Raw genomic sequence first — 18,891 nt, 5'->3', positions numbered from 1 at the left:
AATCAGAGAACCTCGTACACAATAGATGGTAGATCCACCCCGGTTAGTATACTGGGATAACTTCGGATCACATCGGGGGTGAGACCCCACCCCTCGATGGTCATGAACGTCTCATAGAAGCTGCGCCGGATGCGGAGTTGATCCTGGTCGTCACGCTCGAGAATACTCTCGCCCCACGGCCAGCGGACCTTGATACAGCAGGACAGAAATCCAAAGAGATCGTCTCGCTGGCCCTCGTAGATGTGCCAGCGGCGGATCAGATTCGAGCGGATCTCTGGCCAGATCATGAGATCGATCGAACTGAGGTGAGGGATGTTGATCTGGTCGGATACCGAGAGCATGAAGGTCGGCAGCCGGGCGAAGCGGCTTGGACTAGGCGAGAAGATCCATTTAAAGAGGTGGTAAGCGAGCCAGCCGCAGGCCAGGCGCTCGGGGTCACGCAGCGGGCGTCGCTTCGTGGTGCGGTAGACTAGGTCCGCCAGGACGTTGGTTTTGGAACCGTACAGGAGATCCAGTGGAGAGGCCGGGGAGTCTGGGGATGCTCGGATCTGCTCCGGATAGGCGAGAAAGGACATGTAAGGGGCAGAGGGGTCGTCGTTGTTGAGTGGAATACGTTTCCACAGCGGGCTCGGCGAGTCCGTAGGTCCGGGAGTGGGAGTCATAGTCACTCCCAATGGAGGAAGTGGTGGGAGGATTGGGGGGATTGGGGGGATGGGAAGAGTTCTCCTACTAGCCTCCAATGGGTCTATCGGGCTGAAAGAGACTGCCGTTGGTGGTGGTGGACGCGCGACCTCGTTATCACCTACTGGGCGATAAAACGCTCTAGTGGGAGCCGTCGGAGAATCGAGCAGATCGAGATCCCAGGACTGCACGAGACTCTTCAGCTGTCGCTGTTGCGCAAGAAGAGACTCATTATGTCTCCGGAGGCTCTTCATCTCCTCGGTCCGCTGATAAAAACCTTCATCAGTGTGGTGTTGTCGACAATATGCGACCTGCTCTTCTAGTCGTGCGATGCGCTCCTCAAGTTGACTGATGTGGTGTAACTTCTTGCTTCGAGAATTTTGCTGGGCTCGCCGATCGCGGAGGCGCTTTTTCTCCACTGAGGTCAGCTGGCTATGATCCGACATCTGTGTCACATTATTTGATTTTGGATCGGCCGTTGTTGATTGCGATTGGGATGTGAAATGTGGGATGGCAGGCTGATCGTGAGTGAGAGCGAAAGTTATGCAGTCGGCTTGTGCATATATCACGTGGCGATAATTATGCCAATGTTGGCGTTCTATGCACAGCGGGCTTTTGTACGGGAGCAGCAGGAAGAGCCGTTCAACTCCTGCGCACGCCGGATAACAATGCGGCGGATTCATACTGCCTAGTTCTCCTTGTAACCTCTCAGACTCAATGCTCACGAATCTGAGTTCATGGTATGTTATTAGGGCCCCCTCTTCTCTCAAGAGCAAGACTGAGGAGGCAATGCTTTCCTGCTACCATGACCACTAGGTATTCAGTCAACAAGCTTAGTCTTCGCACGCATCCCTATTTCAAGCATCCTACATCTTGTCACTTCAATTTCTATTGAGGAGCAGCGGATGCACTAACCCTGGGAGAAGAGGGGGAAAGCCACGTATGTGCTGCAGCTACGGAAGCATCTATTTTATTCTTTTGTGTATGACATCAATTTCAAGGTTGGTAGAATAAATTACAATATTTGGATCCTAATTATATCAATTAGCATCATTGGTCTAGTGGTAGAATTCATCGTTGCCATCGATGAGGCCCGTGTTCGATTCACGGATGATGCAATATTTTTTGGGGGGGGGGGGGGTTGTTTTGTCCAGGGTCTATTCTGTCTGGCCGATTGTCTCTAATCACTTGCACAAGATAGCTGCGAGTTCATTTTCGTTCAAATTGGAACCCAAGCGTACAGTATCCCTAAGCACCCTTTCACCTATAAAACACCGCCCAGCTCAAACCCTCACATCAGAATAGACCCTGCTGCATGTCCATATCGTCATTGCACAAGCCGTCCGCAATCTGATTGTCCTCCCTCGGGATCCACTTGTACTTCAAGTTTCCCAGATTCCTCAGCTCGTCGTCCAGTTCCGATGCTCGCTCCAGAAGATCTCGATTTGCAACCTCGTTGCCTGCAGCATTGATCCATCCCCTCCGGATCCACTTATCGATCCACACGGTCATGCAGTCAATCACATATCTGGAATCTGAATGGATCGTGACATCCAGCGCAGGGCTTGCGTCCAGCTCATCGTACCTTGCCAAAGCCTGTTCAAGACCGAGAATGACAGCTTTGAGCTCGGCCCGCTGGTTGGTGGGTGCTGGGTACAGCGGTAGAGATTGCGTGGACGCTATATACCCGCCGTATCTCAGCATAAGGATGGAGGCGGCGGCACCGATGGCCCCTGGTTGTCCGTTGCCTCGACAGCCACCGTCAACAAAGATCATCATCTTGTAGACCATGTCGGATGAGGTGTAAGAGTGGGTTGAAGCTGAGATGGGAGCGTAGGGTTGTTCGGAGCTTGTTTTGAGCAAGGAAGTGTGGTTTCAGAGGGTTCGTAGGTCTTGCTGTCTTCTAAAGAAATGTGGCCTATAGTATACCATTCGGTGAGTAAATCCTTCTGTCTGGCATCTGATGCTCGGAACTTACTTCCGCCCTCCGCAACTTCTCGATGAGTCCAAGTTGATGCAAGGTTTTGATGAAAGAGCTATCCGGAGATTGATTCAGTGGCTGGAATGAAGATTGAAGGACGAACCCTGGGGGGGTAAAGAGGCCAGAAAACAATAATAAATCCAAGTACACTTGCATTCCAAGTTACTATATCATCTGTTTGCATGGTACTACCTACCTTATCGACATGCAACCAGGGAACCAGGGCGGTGAGCTGAGCTCAAACGACCACACAACAGATGATAACTATACTACTTCACGATATCTGCTTTGCCCAGTCCCTCATACTCTCTTGTTTTACTAGACTTGTGGTTTGTCTACTCCGTTTACCGTGTTGTCTGGGTGTTCCCAAAAGTCTGGACGGACATCGTCACTCTACTTCCATGACAACACTTTGAAACCATGGGCTCGATACAATATTGGATCAGCAATCATTCGTGGGCTGAGCCAGCGATATTCAAAGTCATCAGTAAGGGTAGTTGCTATTCTTCAGGCTGAATGCACTAGCAAGATTAGCCGCTGAGCAGGGTCTAGGATATGCACTTGGGTCGGAGCACTGTGAAACCACATCACGTCAGGCAAGACCGAAATCCCTGCCACATTCCTGGCATGCGGGGAATCCTACTTAAGTGGAACACTTCCAAGCCTTCTTCCCGCAATCGCTTCCTCAATTATCGATCGATGTCATGAAGGTGAGTACTTTAACTAGACTTCCCAGATACTGCTAATGTTACAAGGTTTTACTCTTTATTGCAGGCCTTGCCCAGGCCCGTGAACTGCTTCGCAATCCTTATTCCCCCACTGGAAGTGGGCACCAACGTCTGACCTTCAACGAGACCGTCGTTAGCAAAGCCATTGCGCCCTCAACAACTTCCGTTGAATGGATTGCGACCGAAGAAGATGGACAGTATGTCTATCAGGATGAAGACGGTAGTCTCAAGATTACCAATATCGTCACCAACCACACGCAGACCCTTATTACGGCCGATCACATCCCTCCGAAAGTACACAGCTACCAAATCAAGCCCGATCTCTCATCAGTCCTCTGGGAAACCAATTACACTAAAAAGTATCGACATTCATCCCTAGCTGATTACTACGTCCAGGATGTCGCGTCGTTGCAGCTCACCCCTCTCAAATCTGACCAGAGCGGCGACATTCAATATGCTCAATGGAGTACCGTCGGCAATACGATCGCATTTGTCCGCGGAAACAATTTGTTCATCTGGGTTGATGGTGTCACCACAGCAATCACCACTGACGGTGGGCCTGATATGTTTCATGGTGTACCCGACTGGGTTTACGAGGAGGAGATCTTGGGGGACCGGTTCGCCCTATGGTTTTCGCCAGATGGGGAGTATCTCTCCTTTCTGAGCTTCAATGAAACGGGTGTACCGACTTACGCGGTGCCATATTACATGGATAACCAGGCCATTGCGCCCCCGTATCCGGTTGACGTGCCGATACGATATCCGAAGGTCTCGCAGACTAACCCTACGGTGCAATTGAGCGTTCTTCAGGTGTCAGAAAAACAAGCACGGGCCATTCCGATCGCTTCTTTCGATCCGGATGGTTTGATCATTGGTGAAGTCTCTTGGCTCACTGATACTCACACCACGCTAGCTGTCAAGACGTTCAACCGAGTCCAGGATCGCCAGGCAGTCGTAGCGGTGGACACTGCTTCAGGGCGAGCAGAGACGATCAACGAACGAGACGGCACTGATGGGTGGATAGACAACACTCTTTCGATGACTTATATCGGGGCAATCGACGACACCTCTCCTCTATACTATCTCGACATATCCGACCAGTCTGGATGGTCACATCTGTGGCTTTTCCCTGTGACCGGCGGTGAGCCGATCGCTCTCACAAGCGGTTCATGGGAGGTGACCTCCATTCTTAGCGTAGACAAAACCAAGCAAGTCGTATACTACCTTTCCACGCAGCATCACAGCACAGAGCGGCATCTCTATTCAGTCTCCTATCGCACATTTGAAATTACCCCTTTGGTCGATGATACTATCGCAGCATACTGGTCCGCGTCTTTCTCTGCACATTCACAATACTACATTCTCACCTACAGTGGGCCGGATGTTCCGTACCAGGAGCTCTACTCCGTCAATCAAAGCCGCCCTCTGCGCACAATCACTGATAACGCTGAGACTATTACCCAACTTCAATCATTTTCTCTTCCTAACATCACTTATTTCGAAATAGCCCTTCCTGACAGTCCTACCAATGAGACCCTCAACGTTATGCAACGGCTGCCGGTGGATTTCAGTCCGGACAAGAAATACCCCGTTCTGTTCACCCCATACGGCGGGCCCGGGGCCCAGCAGGTCAGTAAATCGTGGCAGTCGATGGGATTCAATGCATACATCGCGTCCGACCCGGAGCTCGAATACATCACCTGGACCGTCGACAACCGGGGAACAGGCTACAAGGGGCGCGCATTCCGCACGCAAGTTTCGCGACAACTCGGTCTCCTAGAATCCGAGGACCAGACCTACGCCGCCCAGCAAGCTGCGGCGCTTCCGTATGTCGACGAGAACCATATCGCCATCTGGGGGTGGAGTTTCGGCGGGTACCTGACCGCCAAGGTCCTTGAGCAGAACAGCGGCATCTTCTCGCTGGGGTTGATCACGGCCCCCGTGGCAGACTGGCGGTTCTATGACTCGATGTACACGGAGCGATACATGAAGACACTGGCCGAGAATGCGGACGGGTACGCGGCGAGCGCGGTGCGGCAGACAGCCGGGTTCAAGAGCGCCAGCGGCGGGTTCCTGATCCAGCACGGAACAGGCGACGACAACGTGCACTTCCAGAACTCGGCGACCTTGGTGGATCTTCTGGTCGGCGATGGAGTGTCGCCGGAGAAGATGCAGGTGCAGTGGTTCACGGACTCGGATCATAATATCAATTACCACGGAGGTAGTGTGTTCCTGTATAAGCAGTTGGCGGGGCGATTGTTCGCGGAGAAGACGCGAGGGGAGAGCCCTAAGCACGGTTGGAGTCGGAGGGAGGTAGACATATAGTGTAGGTATCTGCAGTAGCATATCGTGGTCATCATCATGACTACTCCGTACAGTGGCCAGGCACTATCAATTCATTCCACATCGAAATGCTCAGCCATAGCCACATTATGCGAAACAGACAAGCAATCCTGTAGCCTATAGCGGCACTAGTCGCGATGCTAAGCCACAATAAGTTTGACAAGACGTACGGGTCAGGCACAAAACATGACTCACACAACCAATGAGAATAGAAAGAGTCCGATCTAGTCAATGGATGGATTTATAAGCTCTGAGCTTTCAGGGCTCCAAATCAGTCATCACTGTAAACGAGGTCCAGCTCGCACCAATCACATTGTAAAACACTCACTCACAGCGTTCAGCCTGATGTCTCTTCCTGGAGCCTAGTATCGGGACTCCAAATTGGACTATATAAGTACCAGGTGTAGTACCTATTTACCTCAGCTACTACAACCTTCTTCCTCTCTATTCTTCTTTATCTCATTCTCCATCTTTTCATTCAAGGTTCTCATTCATCCTTTCGTTATTCATCCCAATCATCTATTCCTTCATCCAAATCCACCCTCAACCACACCCCAAGACAAATAAAAACCCAGATACCCAAAACAAAACAAAACAAAAATGAGCGATCTCCCCCGCAACACTGAAATCCTGCTCCCCTCCCTCCCGACCAAAACCGTCACCTTCCACCCGACCCGCGCCACCATCGTACGCGAAATCCCCGCCACCATCCACGTAAGTTCTGTCCCGTCTTTTGCTCCATTTCCTGTCCAACACCTACTAATCCATGACATGTTATCGAATAGCCGGGAAACAACACCCTCATTATCCACGGCCTCGACCCCAAGACGGACTTCGACTCGATTCGCATCGAGGGGTCGGGCCCCGCCTGTGTGACGGATTTCCAGACGGAGGTGGTGCGGAGTCGGCTTTTCCTGGGTGAGAAGGATGGCGAGGATGGGAGTTGTAGTGATGATGATGAGGAGGGTTCTTCAGACGAGGAAGATGAGGAGGAGGAACCGGAAGAACTCCGGCTGGTGCGGACGGAACTTGGCGCTGCGAAGGAGAGGTTGGCGTTGGCTGGGGTTAGGAGAGATGTTTCTGGGAGCGTGATTGCGTTCTTGGAGGAGCAGAGACGCGGGTTGGTGGTCAATCAGTCTGGGTCAGGGTGGGAGAGACAGCAGCAGCAGCAGGTGGAGGTGTGGAAGGTTGGGGAATTTATTGATGTGTTCAATAAGCGGGGCAGTGAGGAAGGGGAGAAGCATTATCGGGCTGGGGTGGAGGTGGAAGAAGCAGAGAAGGTGGTTGAGAGGTTAACGCTTAAGGCTGAGAAGGTGGAGCGGCGGGTATATAAGGAGAAGAGGAAGAGGGAGGCGGCGCGCGAGAAAGAGAGACGGGTAAGGGAGGCGGGGAAGATGCAGAGGAGGGAGAGGAAGGAGAGGCTTGAAAGGGAGCAGAAGCAATTCCGGAAAGCTGTCGTCGGTGAGGTGGTAGTTCATCTCGAGGGAGACGCTTCCTCCACAGTGGAGGATGGTGATGAAGACGACAACCACAACACCACTACCTCCAAGTCCAACGTCATGCTCCGGCTGAGTTATGTCGTCGCGGGTCCGACCTGGATGCCTCGGTATGATTTGAGCATCAACACTCCGGCCTCGTCGGCCAAGATGGTCTATCGGGCCGAGTTTCGTAATGCTTGCTCCGAAACGTGGCGCGAGGCCCGCGTAACCTTATCCACCTCGCAGGCTTCCTTTTCGGGGCTAGGCGAGTGCATCCCCTCTCTCAAAGCGTGGCAGCTCACTGTCGAGGCCGATAATAAGAACCAGGAGCAGATCTCGTGGGAGAAGATTCTGCGTAGCGGACCGGAACAACCCCCGATTGTCCAACCACTGAAACTGTTTAGACCGCAGCAGCAGCAGCAGCAGCAACGTCAGCAGCCGGTCACTGGATCGTCTCTCTTTGGGGTTGCAAATGTACAGCCCAACTCTCAGCAGCCGGTGCAGTCGGGAGGAGGTTTGTTTGGCACTGCACAACGTCCCGCAGGAACGTCCAGTCTATTCGGCCCTGGATCATCAGCACCACCGCAGCAGGCACAGATAGCAGGTGCACCCGCATTTGGTGCACAATCAGCCCCTCCACCACCGGTTCCGTCCGCTGGTCTATTCGGTAGCGCTCCAGCCAGTTCATCTCCGCACCCTACCAGCGGACCTCTGTTTGGCGGAGTCCCAGGGGCCATGAGTGGAAGTCCGTTTGGAGGAAGCTCCAGAGGCCCAATGGGCACAGTGACCGCAGCCATGCCGACATTTGGCTTTTCTTCAAGGGCAGCAGCACAAGTATCAGCGATGCCACCAGCACCCCTTGCGGCGGGGAACCCTGAGCCATCCGAAACTCCGGACAACGACGTCCACGAGGCCGTCCAGCAAGAGCTGGATGTTTTGTCACCACCAACACCATTGACCGCAGACCTCGAACACCAGGACTCCTTCCAGCAGGACTACGGCCTCACAACGACCTACGATCTTCCCGGCCGTCGCACCCTCACCCCCTCCCTCGTCCCCCGCCGCCACCTCCTTGCCGACCTCGATCTCGACTCCGTCACTTTGGCGTACATGGTCGTGCCTAAGCACCGAGCCGCAGCTTTCCTGCGGGCCGAGATCCAGAACTCCTCGTCCGTGAGCCTCCTGCGCGGAAAGGTTGGCATCACCATCGACGGGACCTTCCTCGGGACCGCGGACGTGCCGAGCTGCGGACCGAAGGAGTCTTTCACCTTGCCGCTGGGCGTGGATCCGCTGATCCAGGTGACGTACGGCCGGCCGACAGTGCGGCGGGTGACAGGCGGCAGAGGGCTGTTCTTCCAGAAAGAAGAGGCGGCGGTGTTCCGGCGGACGTGTCGAGTGCGGAACACGAGGAGTAACGCCGTCGTGGTGACGGTCGTCGATCAGGTGCCCGTTAGTGAGGACGAGCAGTTGCGAGTGCAGATCTTGGAGCCGAATGGGTTGGTCAAGGAAGGGGATGAAGTGCGACATGTTGCGCAGGTGAAGGAAGGGAAGGTGCGGCTAGCGAAGAACGGCGAAGTCAAGTGGACGGTTAAGCTGGAGCCTGGGAAGGATGTGCAGTTGGTGCTGGAGTATGAGGCGAGGGTGCCGGTGGGAAGCGAAGTGAGTGAGGTTTGAGGATCTTCTTCCTCACATTGAGCAGGGTATATTATATCTGGATAGGAATCCCCGCCACCTGAAGACTGACACAGATAGCTTCAGTATTTCATGCTCAATCTGCTTCACAGTTAGTCATCATCTCCAGATAGCATTGAGATGAAAGCATACAATCACAAACCAATCAACCAACCAATCAATCAATATGATCCCCAACCCTCGTACCAATAAGCCCAATTCACACCCCAAAGAAACTGGAACTTCACCACTCCCAACTCCCCGGCATCTTCTTCACCTTCTCTGCCCCTTCATCTCCCCCTTCTTGAGACCCTCCCCCCTCCTCAGCAACCTCCCCCCACCTCTCCCGCCAAACCGCCAGTTCCTCCCGCCACAGATCCCGGACGCACGGATCGCACGAACTCCCACAGCACTCGCCCAGTCCCGGCGGCGGCGGCGGGTCGTTGTAGTCGCGCTCCGCCGCGCGAAGGAGCTGCTTGGCGCGGGTTCCCGAAAGGTGTTTGCGGGCTTTGATGACCGTCGGGGTTTGTTGCGGGGTGTAGGCGGGTTGGGGGGCCATTGCTTTGGTAAATTTTCTTTCTCTCTTGGAGGTTGGTTAATTTCGGACGACTACGGTAGTGAGTTGTTGGGGTTGAAGTTAAGTTTGATTGTTTCTTCTACGAAAACTAAACATAAACATATTTGGGGCTATGGGGATCCCATATGGATGGATTTGGCGGGAGGGAAGAGTGTCGGAGGAAAACGTCGGGTGGGAACGGGTGGGTTTCGGGTAGGAGTCGATTTGTATACTGTAGTGGACCATTCCAGGGGAGTTGGGTGTGCTGCTTTTGAATGAAGCGCAAGATGTATACCTATATTACTGGTCTGAGATGACGGAGTGTGTTGCGAGATGAGGTAGGACACCAGGTACAGTATACAAGACAATGGATTGCTGAAGGTAGGTAAATGTGCCAGTACATTCTGCTCCGATCGGATCTGGCGTTATCTCTCCGATGCCACCACCTCAGGCCGCCATACCTTCTCTACGTGGACGAACCCCGAGGTCCAACAACCACCCGCTGGCCCGGCCATATGGGTGGTGCCTGAGGACTGCTAACACCACGGCACTGTACTGTACCAGTAGCTCCGGAAAGTACCGTACAATTACCAGGATTACAGCCATCCGTACAGAGTGAATACGTACTTCACCCCAACGAGCTCCGACCATCGCCTCTTCTTCCTCCCCACGATGCGACGAGAATTCAGCGCAGGTATCAACCATCCTCCAACTGACCCGTAATAGATCGTCGTTCGCATGTTTCATACCAGCACCTCTCTCTCTCTCTCTCTCTCTCTCTCTCTCTCTCTCTCTCCTCCTCCCTCCCTCTCCTTGACAGTGGCAACTATCTATAGTACGAATACTCTTACACCACAGTCCAAAACTGCCAAGCTGTTGTCGAGACGGAAGAATTCGGGCTGGGCTAGATAGCTTCTCCAATCCCTGTCTGCCGGCGGCTGCATGCTTAAATTGAAGGTCGGTTTGTCCGTTGGGTGGCAGCAGTTCAAACCCGGCAAGGGGGGGGGGGAAGGAGAGAGAACTGCTCGGTTACGTAAGGATGCAGGGCGGCTGAGATCATATCTCGATCACCGCCAACCGCTATCACATCGGATCGACTAGTGCCGACTTGGGAATAGTGCGTTGTGGTAAGCATGAGCAAGAGAATGGGAAAGAGAAGAGGGTAAAAGGGGGGGAAGTAAGAAACAAATCGAGCTCATTTCGTCCAACTTCAGACCAGATGCTCAGGGTATAAATATGAGGGTGTTATCTCTCTTCCCATGGAGAATAAAGAGTGTTGATGGGGAGGGGCGAGCTACCCCGAAATGGTGAGTCGGAAGGAATGAACGGCTGCTTCGAAACGAAAAGAAAAAACAGGGCGTATTCTTTGCTGCTGGCACTAGCGCTGACCGTTCTGGGATTTGCTCTCGGGGAAAAATAGCTGGGAGGATTGTGACGTTTCTTTCCGAGGATTTTAATTTCTCTGGCTAGGGTTAGGGGGGAAGGAAGGTGGGAAGCGGGAGAGAGCAAACGAGCTGACCTCTTCCACACCAATTTTGGCCAGTTCCTCTGATCTATCCAAAAGCTATATAAATCCACACCACCTCCCTGGAGACCAACATTTGGGGGAGAGGGGTGTGGGTGGAAAGCAAAGAAGGGAATGGATGCAATGGCATTCCTTTTCTTCTGGTTCTGCTGGATGTTGGCGTCGATTTCATCACGGTGGGCGGTGCCCCCAGCTCCGAGCTAGCTCTTCATGCAGCTTAGCTTTCTGCTCCGGCGTCCACGGGATGAGTCGGGATGCCCCAAACGAGGAGGTTCCCAAACAGACAAGTCGGTGAGGCGAGGCAATTTCCTCCGGATCTCAGCTCACGACACAAGCAACAACAGAGAGGCCAGCAACAAACCTGCTTGCGTCGCCAGTGGGAATTCTGTTTCTGGGACAGAACCTCCGGCGCTGGTGGAGCCGCATGCCCGATTCGGCCCGGTCTATTGACGCCGAGCAGGCGGTGCGTCTACCATTGGCTACGGATGCACCGCTAAGTGGGTCATGTACCACTCTATCGGACCCATCTGGCTGCAGGGATCCACTTCGCTCTCCTTGGTTTTCTTTTTTTTTCTCTCTCGCTGCTGCTGTTGCTATTGCTGTGATCCATCCTCTCTCTCTCACTGCTCACGTCAACTTGGATTTGGTTTGTGCATACCGTAAGCCAGACTCTCACTATACTGTCAATTGCTCTGCTTCAGGGTTGGGGAACTGGGAGCAGGAGGGAAAAGTCCATCTTATATGTAAGGAAGAATGAAGGGAGCCCGGTGTGGGAATGCTCCCCCATCCTTTTCCCCTCTCCACTCCCCCCTTGGTCAATCTTTCCCCGGTCACCCTGGTTACGAGTAATCTTACAGTAAAGCCAATTGCTTCACATCGGCATATGGTGGAAAGCACTGGACCTGGTCATGCTCGAAAAGTGGGCGCGCAATGGCAGCAGTGCCGCGATGCGACTCGTGGATAGCACGGCCAGCGGACCTGCGCGGCCGACCAGAGACCCTGAACAATTGGCTGTACCGGCAGGCATTGCACGCTTGGCCCCATCCCGAACGAACCCGAACTGCCCGTCAGAGCGAGCAGTAGATGTAAAAAAGTGGTAATCAAAGTGTATGATACAGCCAGGTAAGATAGGGGACAATCAATTACTGGAAGCACACATGCGCCAGGCCCCGGGTAGGGCTTTTTCTCTTCCCAACAAGCGCAAAGCGCACTAACGGAAGCCGACTGGGGGGCTGGGTGGACTCGAAAGGGTAAAAAACGCGAAAAATTAGCGGGAAAGTATTTATGGCCCGGAAGGTCTCTGTTGTCACTTTTCCTCCAGGTTTTCCTCCCAGAAAAGTTCTTCCTCTTCCTCTTTTCTCCTCTCTTCTTCTCCCTTTCCTTCCCATCCCATCTTCTCGAGGAAAAATCAGTCTCTTTCTCAAGACCACCACCCATCATCACAATGGCCTCCTCCCGTGTCTTCGCCTCTCGCCTGGCTTCCACCATGGCTGCTACCTCCAAGGTGGCTCGCCCCGCCGCTCGCGTTCAGCTCAACGCTGTCGCTCCCAAGCGCACCTTCACCACCCAGAAGAAGATCAACATGACCCCCTTCCAGACCGTCAAGCGTCAGTCTCCTTCCGGCCTCATCCAGGCCAACGCCCGCCAGGCTTTCGCCGCCCAGGGCCGCCGTCAGTACTCCTCTGAGATCGCCGACGCCATGGTCCAGGTCTCCCAGAACCTGGGTATGGGTTCCGCTGCCATCGGTCTCGGTGGTGCCGGTATCGGTATCGGTCTCGTCTTCGGCTCCCTCCTCCTCGCCGTCTCCCGCAACCCTGCCCTCCGTGGTCAGCTCTTCTCCTACGCCATTCTTGGTTTCGCCTTCGTCGAGGCCATTGGTCTGTTCGACCTGATGGTTGCCATGATGTGCAAGTACGTCTAAATTTAACACAACCAACTTTTCTCCCACGACAAATCGAGCCGCATATTTTCTCCTAGCGAAGCGTTCGCGGTTTGCCGGCAAATCTTTGGAAGGGATCGAATTTTCTTTGGTGAGATGAATGGGACAGGGAACGGGATGATGACGAAACAAATTTCAAAAAACCAACAAAATCTACGAAAGCTTCTTTTCTGGGTCACTTGTACAACAAATCACAAATGAAACAATCGGTTTAATGAGCGTGTTCGTCCGGTAAACCGGTTCTTCTCTTCTCTTGTTCCATTATCATCTTTGTTCTTTTCATCTGCCAAATTCGAGAACGACTGGGTTTCCCACAGACAGACAAGACACACATCTTTCTTTCCTAGGAGGTTAATCATCTTTTGTGGTGGTCTTTTTATATATCATGTACTACTTCCTTTTTCTCCCCCTTTTCTCCTCACGTCCGTCGTCTACAACATGCAACCAATACACTGTACATATAGAGTTTAAACTGGCCACTTTAAACCCACCCTGCTGAGCCTTTGAACTCGCCCGTGCTGTCTTGGGGAGAGAAAGTAGACAGTAGATGATGACGAGAGCGCTACAAATCGTAGAACTACCGACCCCAAATTCTGGGGTAAAAAAGAGCTTGCGAGCTTGGATTGGAAGTGGTTCCAGTTTCGCAGAAGAGGGCTCCTCTTAAGTCCATCGAAAGAAAGCGACGAGGGCCAATTATGGTTGTATGACGGACTTGGGAGGTCAGAGCTCTCTCCATCACCTTTCCTCCCCGTAGTGGGTGTAGATGGGCGGCGGCGGCGGCGGCGGCGGACTGATGCGGATTGATGCCAGCTGTCGAAAACGTGTGACCTTTCCCTTCTTCCCTCTTCTTCTTCCGGGGCAAGAAGGGGGGCGCGGTTCAATTGGGATGGGTCTAGCTTCTCTGTGTCTGGAAAGTCCGAGCTAACAATGTTCTCTATTGTTTATCAACCTTTCGAGGCTTTCAATCAGTGGCTCTGGCTTAGATTGTTCCTATACAATTCAAATGCAGTCTTCCCGCTCTCCTACGATACCGTACTCTGTACCCGCCTTTGTTACTCTTGACTCTGCCGTCCCCATTGCTACGTCTGTGTGTGCGCGTATTGGGGGGGGGGGGGGGGGGAAGAGTGGAGGAGGAGGACCTTAGCCAGCCACTAGCACAGGTAAACGTCACTGGAACCTGAATCAAAGATTTCCGTGTATGATACATCCATCCCATCCCATCCCATCCATTCATCCATCCAGGGCATCAATTGAAACAATCGGATTGATTGTGTGTCCGCTGAAGCTCGTAGAATCCAATCGAGTGACGACACCCCTAGCTACAGGTCCCCAACACATTTTTTCTCTCTCCTACACAACCCATGCACGGATGCAGGGATGCATGCATGCATGCAGCCCCGATGGTAACAAAAAAACACCCTAGTTTTGATTACACTGCGCCGTGACAAGACAAGGACCAGGTCCAGTCCGTTTCAACGGGCAAACTCCAACTTCCACTCTTTGACCGCGGTAATCTACCCGTTTTTTTCCGCACGCCAATTTCAGGTTTGGGGCAGGGATCTTTTGAGGTTCGTCCCCTTCTCTCTCTTTTCTAGATAATCCTTGCTACAGATGGTCGATAGAAGAGCGGTATATATTATAGTGCAGGGCATTGAATTTGCAGGGTAGAAAGACTCGGAGTGAGTTGCGATGGAGCTTCTTCCAGGGTTGCTGTGTGCCATACACGCGCCGCCTAGGAAGGGGAGACAGAATCTGATACGGACCATCCATACTCACTCCCCGTCGGTCGGTGGACGGGTAAATTAGGTTGTGATGAATCATGGACCTTTTTGTGGTTGCTGATCAGTTTTCTGTCCACGCCGAGTCCGGGTTTTGATGGTTGCTGCGGTGTATTGCTGGGTACAGCGTGTGTATTGACTGTGACGGGATTGATACGGTATGATAATGTACTTGGGATCGGATGTGGTTGCGTTGCGTCTGCGGAGAGAAGGTGTGCCGGTTATCGGTGCGATAGCTTCGAGGATGATGGCATGCAATGGGCGTATACACTCTATTGCAATGTTTTGCTTAGGATCTGCTTCATAAATGTGTAATATGTTGTTGATGAATGATCATAGCTACGCGTAGTATTTTAAACGCCAGTGCTGGAAAAAAAAGTTGGACTTGCGGTTAAGGTGCTGCCTCCGATACTTTGCACACGTTATATATCTCTTTTTTGAGGTGTAAGAGCCAGGCAATCGGCGAGGTCGCCATTTCCTGGGGGCGCTGCTTAGTTCTATAAAACTTGAATATGATCAACATTCTCAGTTATCGCCATCCATATGAGATTCTACTTCACTTACGTCTTCACCCATGATAATTTCTTTCTATTCAGCAAAGAGCGACAGAGGTCTGATAGCATCACGTGCCATTATGCAGCCTCAGGCATGTTTTCGTCAACACAAGTATTAGAGCTCCCGGCATATACTCTAACAATTCCCCACAATCCACCTGTCGACCACCATCGTCCGCCCCTCCTTCGATTGTTCGCCGTCGCCGCATGCCTCATCCCCTCATCTGTTACACACTCGAGCCTCTCGTACTAATCCTATGCTGCCCCCCCCCTCCTCTGCGAAATCCCTTGCTCGAACCCCGTCGGCCCGTCGCATTCAACCACACCAACAAGCGCAGCGCAGAGCGACAAACATCTCCCACCAGATCGAACCCACTACGCAGCCTGGACTTAGAGCGAGTGGTGAATTTCCAGCACCTCGCTCAATAGATAACGGTGTCTTTCCGTCGAGGGGACTGTCGGATTGACAAACTCGACACGCCCTGGGAAGTTAGAGCGGGACTACAACAATGCTTCTGAGGATATTACCCGGTCTGCTGCTGGTCATGCTGCGGGAGGAGCAATACCATTGAACGGAAATGCCATGCCCATATACTATACATGGCTTCTTGCACCCAGAAGCCTGATCGTAGAGGCACCACCTAAACTATGCATCATCGTGATTGTAGCTCCACACGTTGAACTCCCCGGACCGTAGTCTACTCCAGATCTGGGAAGTAGTTGAGGGGTCAAGCTCAAGGGGCATTGATAGTAGAGGCTCGTTGGTGTTGGGGCAGCAGTAGATTTCGATTATCCGGATACAGGTGAACACTAGAACCTCGCAGTGGCAGGCTCCGCCATGATGATTGTATCATTTGATATAAGAGTAAGAGATGTCATTGAATGGATTCAGTGGAGAGACATGGGGCTCAAAGCTATGGGGCAAGCTCGTAGCAAGATCATCTCGGGAAACATCAGTCCCTGCGGCACCCATAAGTCGAGTCCTGTAGTTTGCACCTGGAAGAGCATGAATGATTGTAGTCCCGTGTCTTATCCTGCATCAAGGCTCAACGCCAGAGAAAATCGAGTCAGACCCGTCCCTTTAATCTACATACATATCTGCGCACATGCCAAATCTCTCAATACCAAACTAGCCACTGTTCGCGCAAGATCAATAGGTGATGACTGGAGCAATGTGATCGCATCGAAGCGGTCCGTTACCGGATGGAGAGGAGCGGAAAACATCTTCCGCCCCGCCCCGCCCCGCCCCGACTTGTTCCTTCCCCACATGCAACCCTCCAGGATATCTCCCACGTGCTCATTGTTCATCCCCCTTCATTTCCTGTTTGCATCTCTATCTCTCGTCTCGAGCAACTCCAACAGTTACTAGACTACAGAAAGATACAAGACCCACTGATGAGCAAACACATTCCTCAATTAACCGCGTCAGACAAGGCGGGGCTAACTTCGAAGCGCACGAGAAGAGGATCGACTAAAGCGTGCGAAGAATGTCGTGGCCGTCGCGCTAAGGTGTTTCTTCTTCCACTCGGACGATACAATCCGGTTAGCTCACAATTGTCGAAACATAGTGCGATGGCGCTCGTCCGGCGTGCAAGCGCTGCCTTGAGCGGGGCCTCTTCTGTCAGTACTCATCCAAGGAGGACGGCCACCAGCCAGCCACCAAGTCGTACGTTGTTCTTCTGCAAAGTTGTATTGGGATACTCGACGCAATACTGCGGACGCTTGCCATCTAGCCTACACCGGCGAATAACATGACCGCCTCGTCGGATCCCGACACTTCTGCGAAGCCTTGCAGGGCACTGTCTCGCTGGACAAGTCACGGGGTTTCGATCAGAATGGAGAGCTGAGACAATTTGGTCCCTTCAGCAGTCGGCTGCCGATCCATTCGTATGCCGGGTCCGAGGATTTATTGTCACATGAGCCAAGCGGGCAGGTCGAGGAACCACGCAGGAACTAAAATCGATTTTAATACGGCTGGTAAAACGTTACTCGAAATTGCAGAGCTTTTGCTTTATACGACCTGGAAAGGCCGACCGTCACGACCATCCAGAGTCTGTTTAACAAGTGCACCATCTATATTGTACGTTTGAAGAGACCTCGATTGACCCACTGATGGCTAAGGTTCATTCGATTAGGCGATGGGTGCCGAGGCAGCCGGCTGGCTTCATCAAGGCATGGCCAGCCGCTTGGCGCAGGATATTGGACTGAACCTGGATTCGTCTTTACTCTCTGGCTTAGTGGCTTTGCCTCCCGAAGAAGTCGACCTTCGGAGACGGATCTTTTGGGTTCTCTATTGCAAAGATAAGCTGGCTGCCTGTTATACAGGACCTGTGTGTTCCTTGATGGTAAGGTAGCTTGTCCTCCCTGCTCAATTTGTACTCAGGTATGCGGCTTTAATTCAGGAGCCAGCTCACCCTGGTCTTCCCATAATTCACGACTCCATTCTGCTAGAAGGGATGGACCTCTACACTCTGTCCACCATGGACCCAGCACTCGTTTTTCTCGTATGATATGGAATCCGAGCTCGGGGGTGAGATTCCAGGATTCCAATTTTAAGCCGGTATCTTTACGTACAGAGACTTGGTACTCTACTCCGACCTCCGTTTGAGAAAACCATCAATCCGGACTCGATGGTGAGCCGAGATCATCAAACATTAAAACGCGTACTTGTCGCTTTGACCAATCCACTTCGAAAATGCCATCTTAACCTTGTCATGGCGGAGAGCGCAGTCTTGTTCTCGAGGTATAGCAACCATCGTCATTCCCGGAAGTGCTTTGAGCTCATTCCCACATGGTCCGCCGTAGTCCGTCTCCATAGCGGAAGATGTTTCCCGCCCCGGGTCCACACGCTATCTGTGTATACAAGCGGCTACGCTGCACCCCATCACCCTTTTGTTTCTCTATCATTCCTTTAACCTCATAGCTCACTAATCCTGTCCCATTTGCCTGATATAATGCCAAAGGCTTCGGCGAGGCCGCCCTCAAGTTCCACGCCTACAACCAAGCTGTTCGAGTGGGCGAGACAATTCACCCTTCCGGCCAAGGTTCTTTCTCACTCCCCTCGCCCGCCACAAGCAAAACTATAGGTTCAAAATTATGAACTGACATGCATATCAACACCAGGTGGCTGGGACCAGGAAATCTCCGAAATCCCCGCTGACATTGACGCGCAGACCGACCAGGCCTTCGCCAACGGCGACCTGCAGCTGCGGAGCGCCGGGGGCAAAGGGTGGTCATAGATGTACAAAGTGCGGTCGTATCACCTGAGCTTGGAAGAGGCAGCGTAAAGTGCTTCTGCCGCTGAATGGTCGAGCACAAGGCTCTGTGGCCGTGCGTGCAGGTTGTGAAGCTTGGGGCGGAGGAAATGTACGTGAAGATCGAGGTTGAGGTGCAGATTCCGAAAAATAGAGCGTGATGTGTGGCTTGATGGAGAGGGCGTGCTTTGAATGGATGTACTGTGCAGTATAGTACCTCCGATGGCTACGACCCCTCTGCACTGTTGACTGACTTTGGCAGTAGCGGGAATGTGACTTTTCCTGCCCAGCTTGGGGATGAATGCGAGCTGGAGCTGGGTGGTTAATGTGGCTTGCCTTCAATAGACTCTGTTTTTCCTGCGCATCTATTGTCTCTGGATGTCTATTCTGTTATGGTACCAGT

At 52.6% G+C, this 18,891-nt stretch overlaps 6 protein-coding genes and 1 non-coding gene across 7 annotated transcripts; 4 read left to right on the top strand and 3 right to left on the bottom strand.

Moving 5' to 3' along the window:
* Positions 1–2: 2 nt before the first annotated feature.
* On the bottom strand, positions 3–1,127 carry BO97DRAFT_351238 (bZIP transcription factor; the record flags this gene model as incomplete). The annotated part of the gene is made up of 1 exon (XM_025691969.1): positions 3–1,127. The coding sequence occupies one exon, from the start codon at positions 1,125–1,127 to the stop codon at positions 3–5; it is 1,125 nt and encodes a 374-aa protein (XP_025548915.1).
* A 601-nt stretch (positions 1,128–1,728) lies between these two features.
* On the top strand, positions 1,729–1,799 carry BO97DRAFT_t217. Its single transcript has one exon. It is a non-coding gene; the product is annotated as a tRNA-Gly (tRNA).
* Positions 1,800–1,877: 78 nt separating this feature from the next.
* BO97DRAFT_159834 (ribonuclease H-like protein) lies at positions 1,878–2,605 on the bottom strand. The gene has a single exon (XM_025690217.1). The coding sequence runs from the start codon at positions 2,470–2,472 to the stop codon at positions 1,978–1,980; it is 495 nt and encodes a 164-aa protein (XP_025548914.1). The 5' UTR covers positions 2,473–2,605; the 3' UTR covers positions 1,878–1,977.
* Positions 2,606–3,317: 712 nt separating this feature from the next.
* dppIV (prolyl dipeptidyl peptidase DppIV) lies at positions 3,318–5,930 on the top strand. Its single transcript, XM_025694051.1, has 2 exons — positions 3,318–3,372; positions 3,418–5,930. Exons 1-2 carry the CDS (start codon positions 3,367–3,369, stop codon positions 5,713–5,715), a joined length of 2,304 nt encoding a protein of 767 aa, XP_025548913.1. The 5' UTR covers positions 3,318–3,366; the 3' UTR covers positions 5,716–5,930.
* A 235-nt stretch (positions 5,931–6,165) lies between these two features.
* On the top strand, positions 6,166–9,057 carry BO97DRAFT_407515 (uncharacterized protein). Its single transcript, XM_025695656.1, has 2 exons — positions 6,166–6,447; positions 6,519–9,057. Exons 1-2 carry the CDS (start codon positions 6,334–6,336, stop codon positions 8,883–8,885), a joined length of 2,481 nt encoding a protein of 826 aa, XP_025548912.1. The 5' UTR covers positions 6,166–6,333; the 3' UTR covers positions 8,886–9,057.
* A 69-nt stretch (positions 9,058–9,126) lies between these two features.
* Positions 9,127–9,519, bottom strand: BO97DRAFT_472246 (uncharacterized protein; the record flags this gene model as incomplete). The annotated part of the gene is made up of 1 exon (XM_025700116.1): positions 9,127–9,519. The coding sequence occupies exon 1, from the start codon at positions 9,439–9,441 to the stop codon at positions 9,127–9,129; it is 315 nt and encodes a 104-aa protein (XP_025548911.1). The 5' UTR covers positions 9,442–9,519.
* Positions 9,520–12,301: 2,782 nt separating this feature from the next.
* BO97DRAFT_445262 (uncharacterized protein) lies at positions 12,302–18,473 on the top strand (the record flags this gene model as incomplete). Its single annotated transcript, XM_025698529.1, has 5 exons — positions 12,302–12,874; positions 17,236–17,314; positions 17,370–17,550; positions 18,198–18,278; positions 18,358–18,473. Exons 1-5 carry the CDS (start codon positions 12,408–12,410, stop codon positions 18,471–18,473), a joined length of 924 nt encoding a protein of 307 aa, XP_025548910.1. The 5' UTR covers positions 12,302–12,407.
* Between the last annotated feature and the right edge of the window lie 418 nt (positions 18,474–18,891).

Source organism: Aspergillus homomorphus (genome assembly GCF_003184865.1).
Source record: "Aspergillus homomorphus CBS 101889 unplaced genomic scaffold BO97scaffold_35, whole genome shotgun sequence".
Classification (NCBI taxonomy): Eukaryota; Fungi; Ascomycota; class Eurotiomycetes; order Eurotiales; family Aspergillaceae; genus Aspergillus; species Aspergillus homomorphus.
The sequence above is the reverse complement of the archived record's forward strand: the minus strand, read 5'-3'. Positions and strand labels throughout refer to the sequence as shown.

What these genes read in the sequence shown, in the direction of transcription:
- BO97DRAFT_159834 (XM_025690217.1), bottom strand. Translation starts at nt 2,472, where the DNA reads ATGGTCTACAAGATGATGATCTTTGTTGACGGTGGCTGTCGAGGCAAC.
- BO97DRAFT_407515 (XM_025695656.1), top strand. Translation starts at nt 6,334, where the DNA reads ATGAGCGATCTCCCCCGCAACACTGAAATCCTGCTCCCCTCCCTCCCG. An exon ending in AAATCCCCGCCACCATCCAC is followed by an intron (nt 6,448 to 6,518) that starts GTAAGTTCTGTC and finishes GTTATCGAATAG; the next exon opens with CCGGGAAACAACACCCTCAT.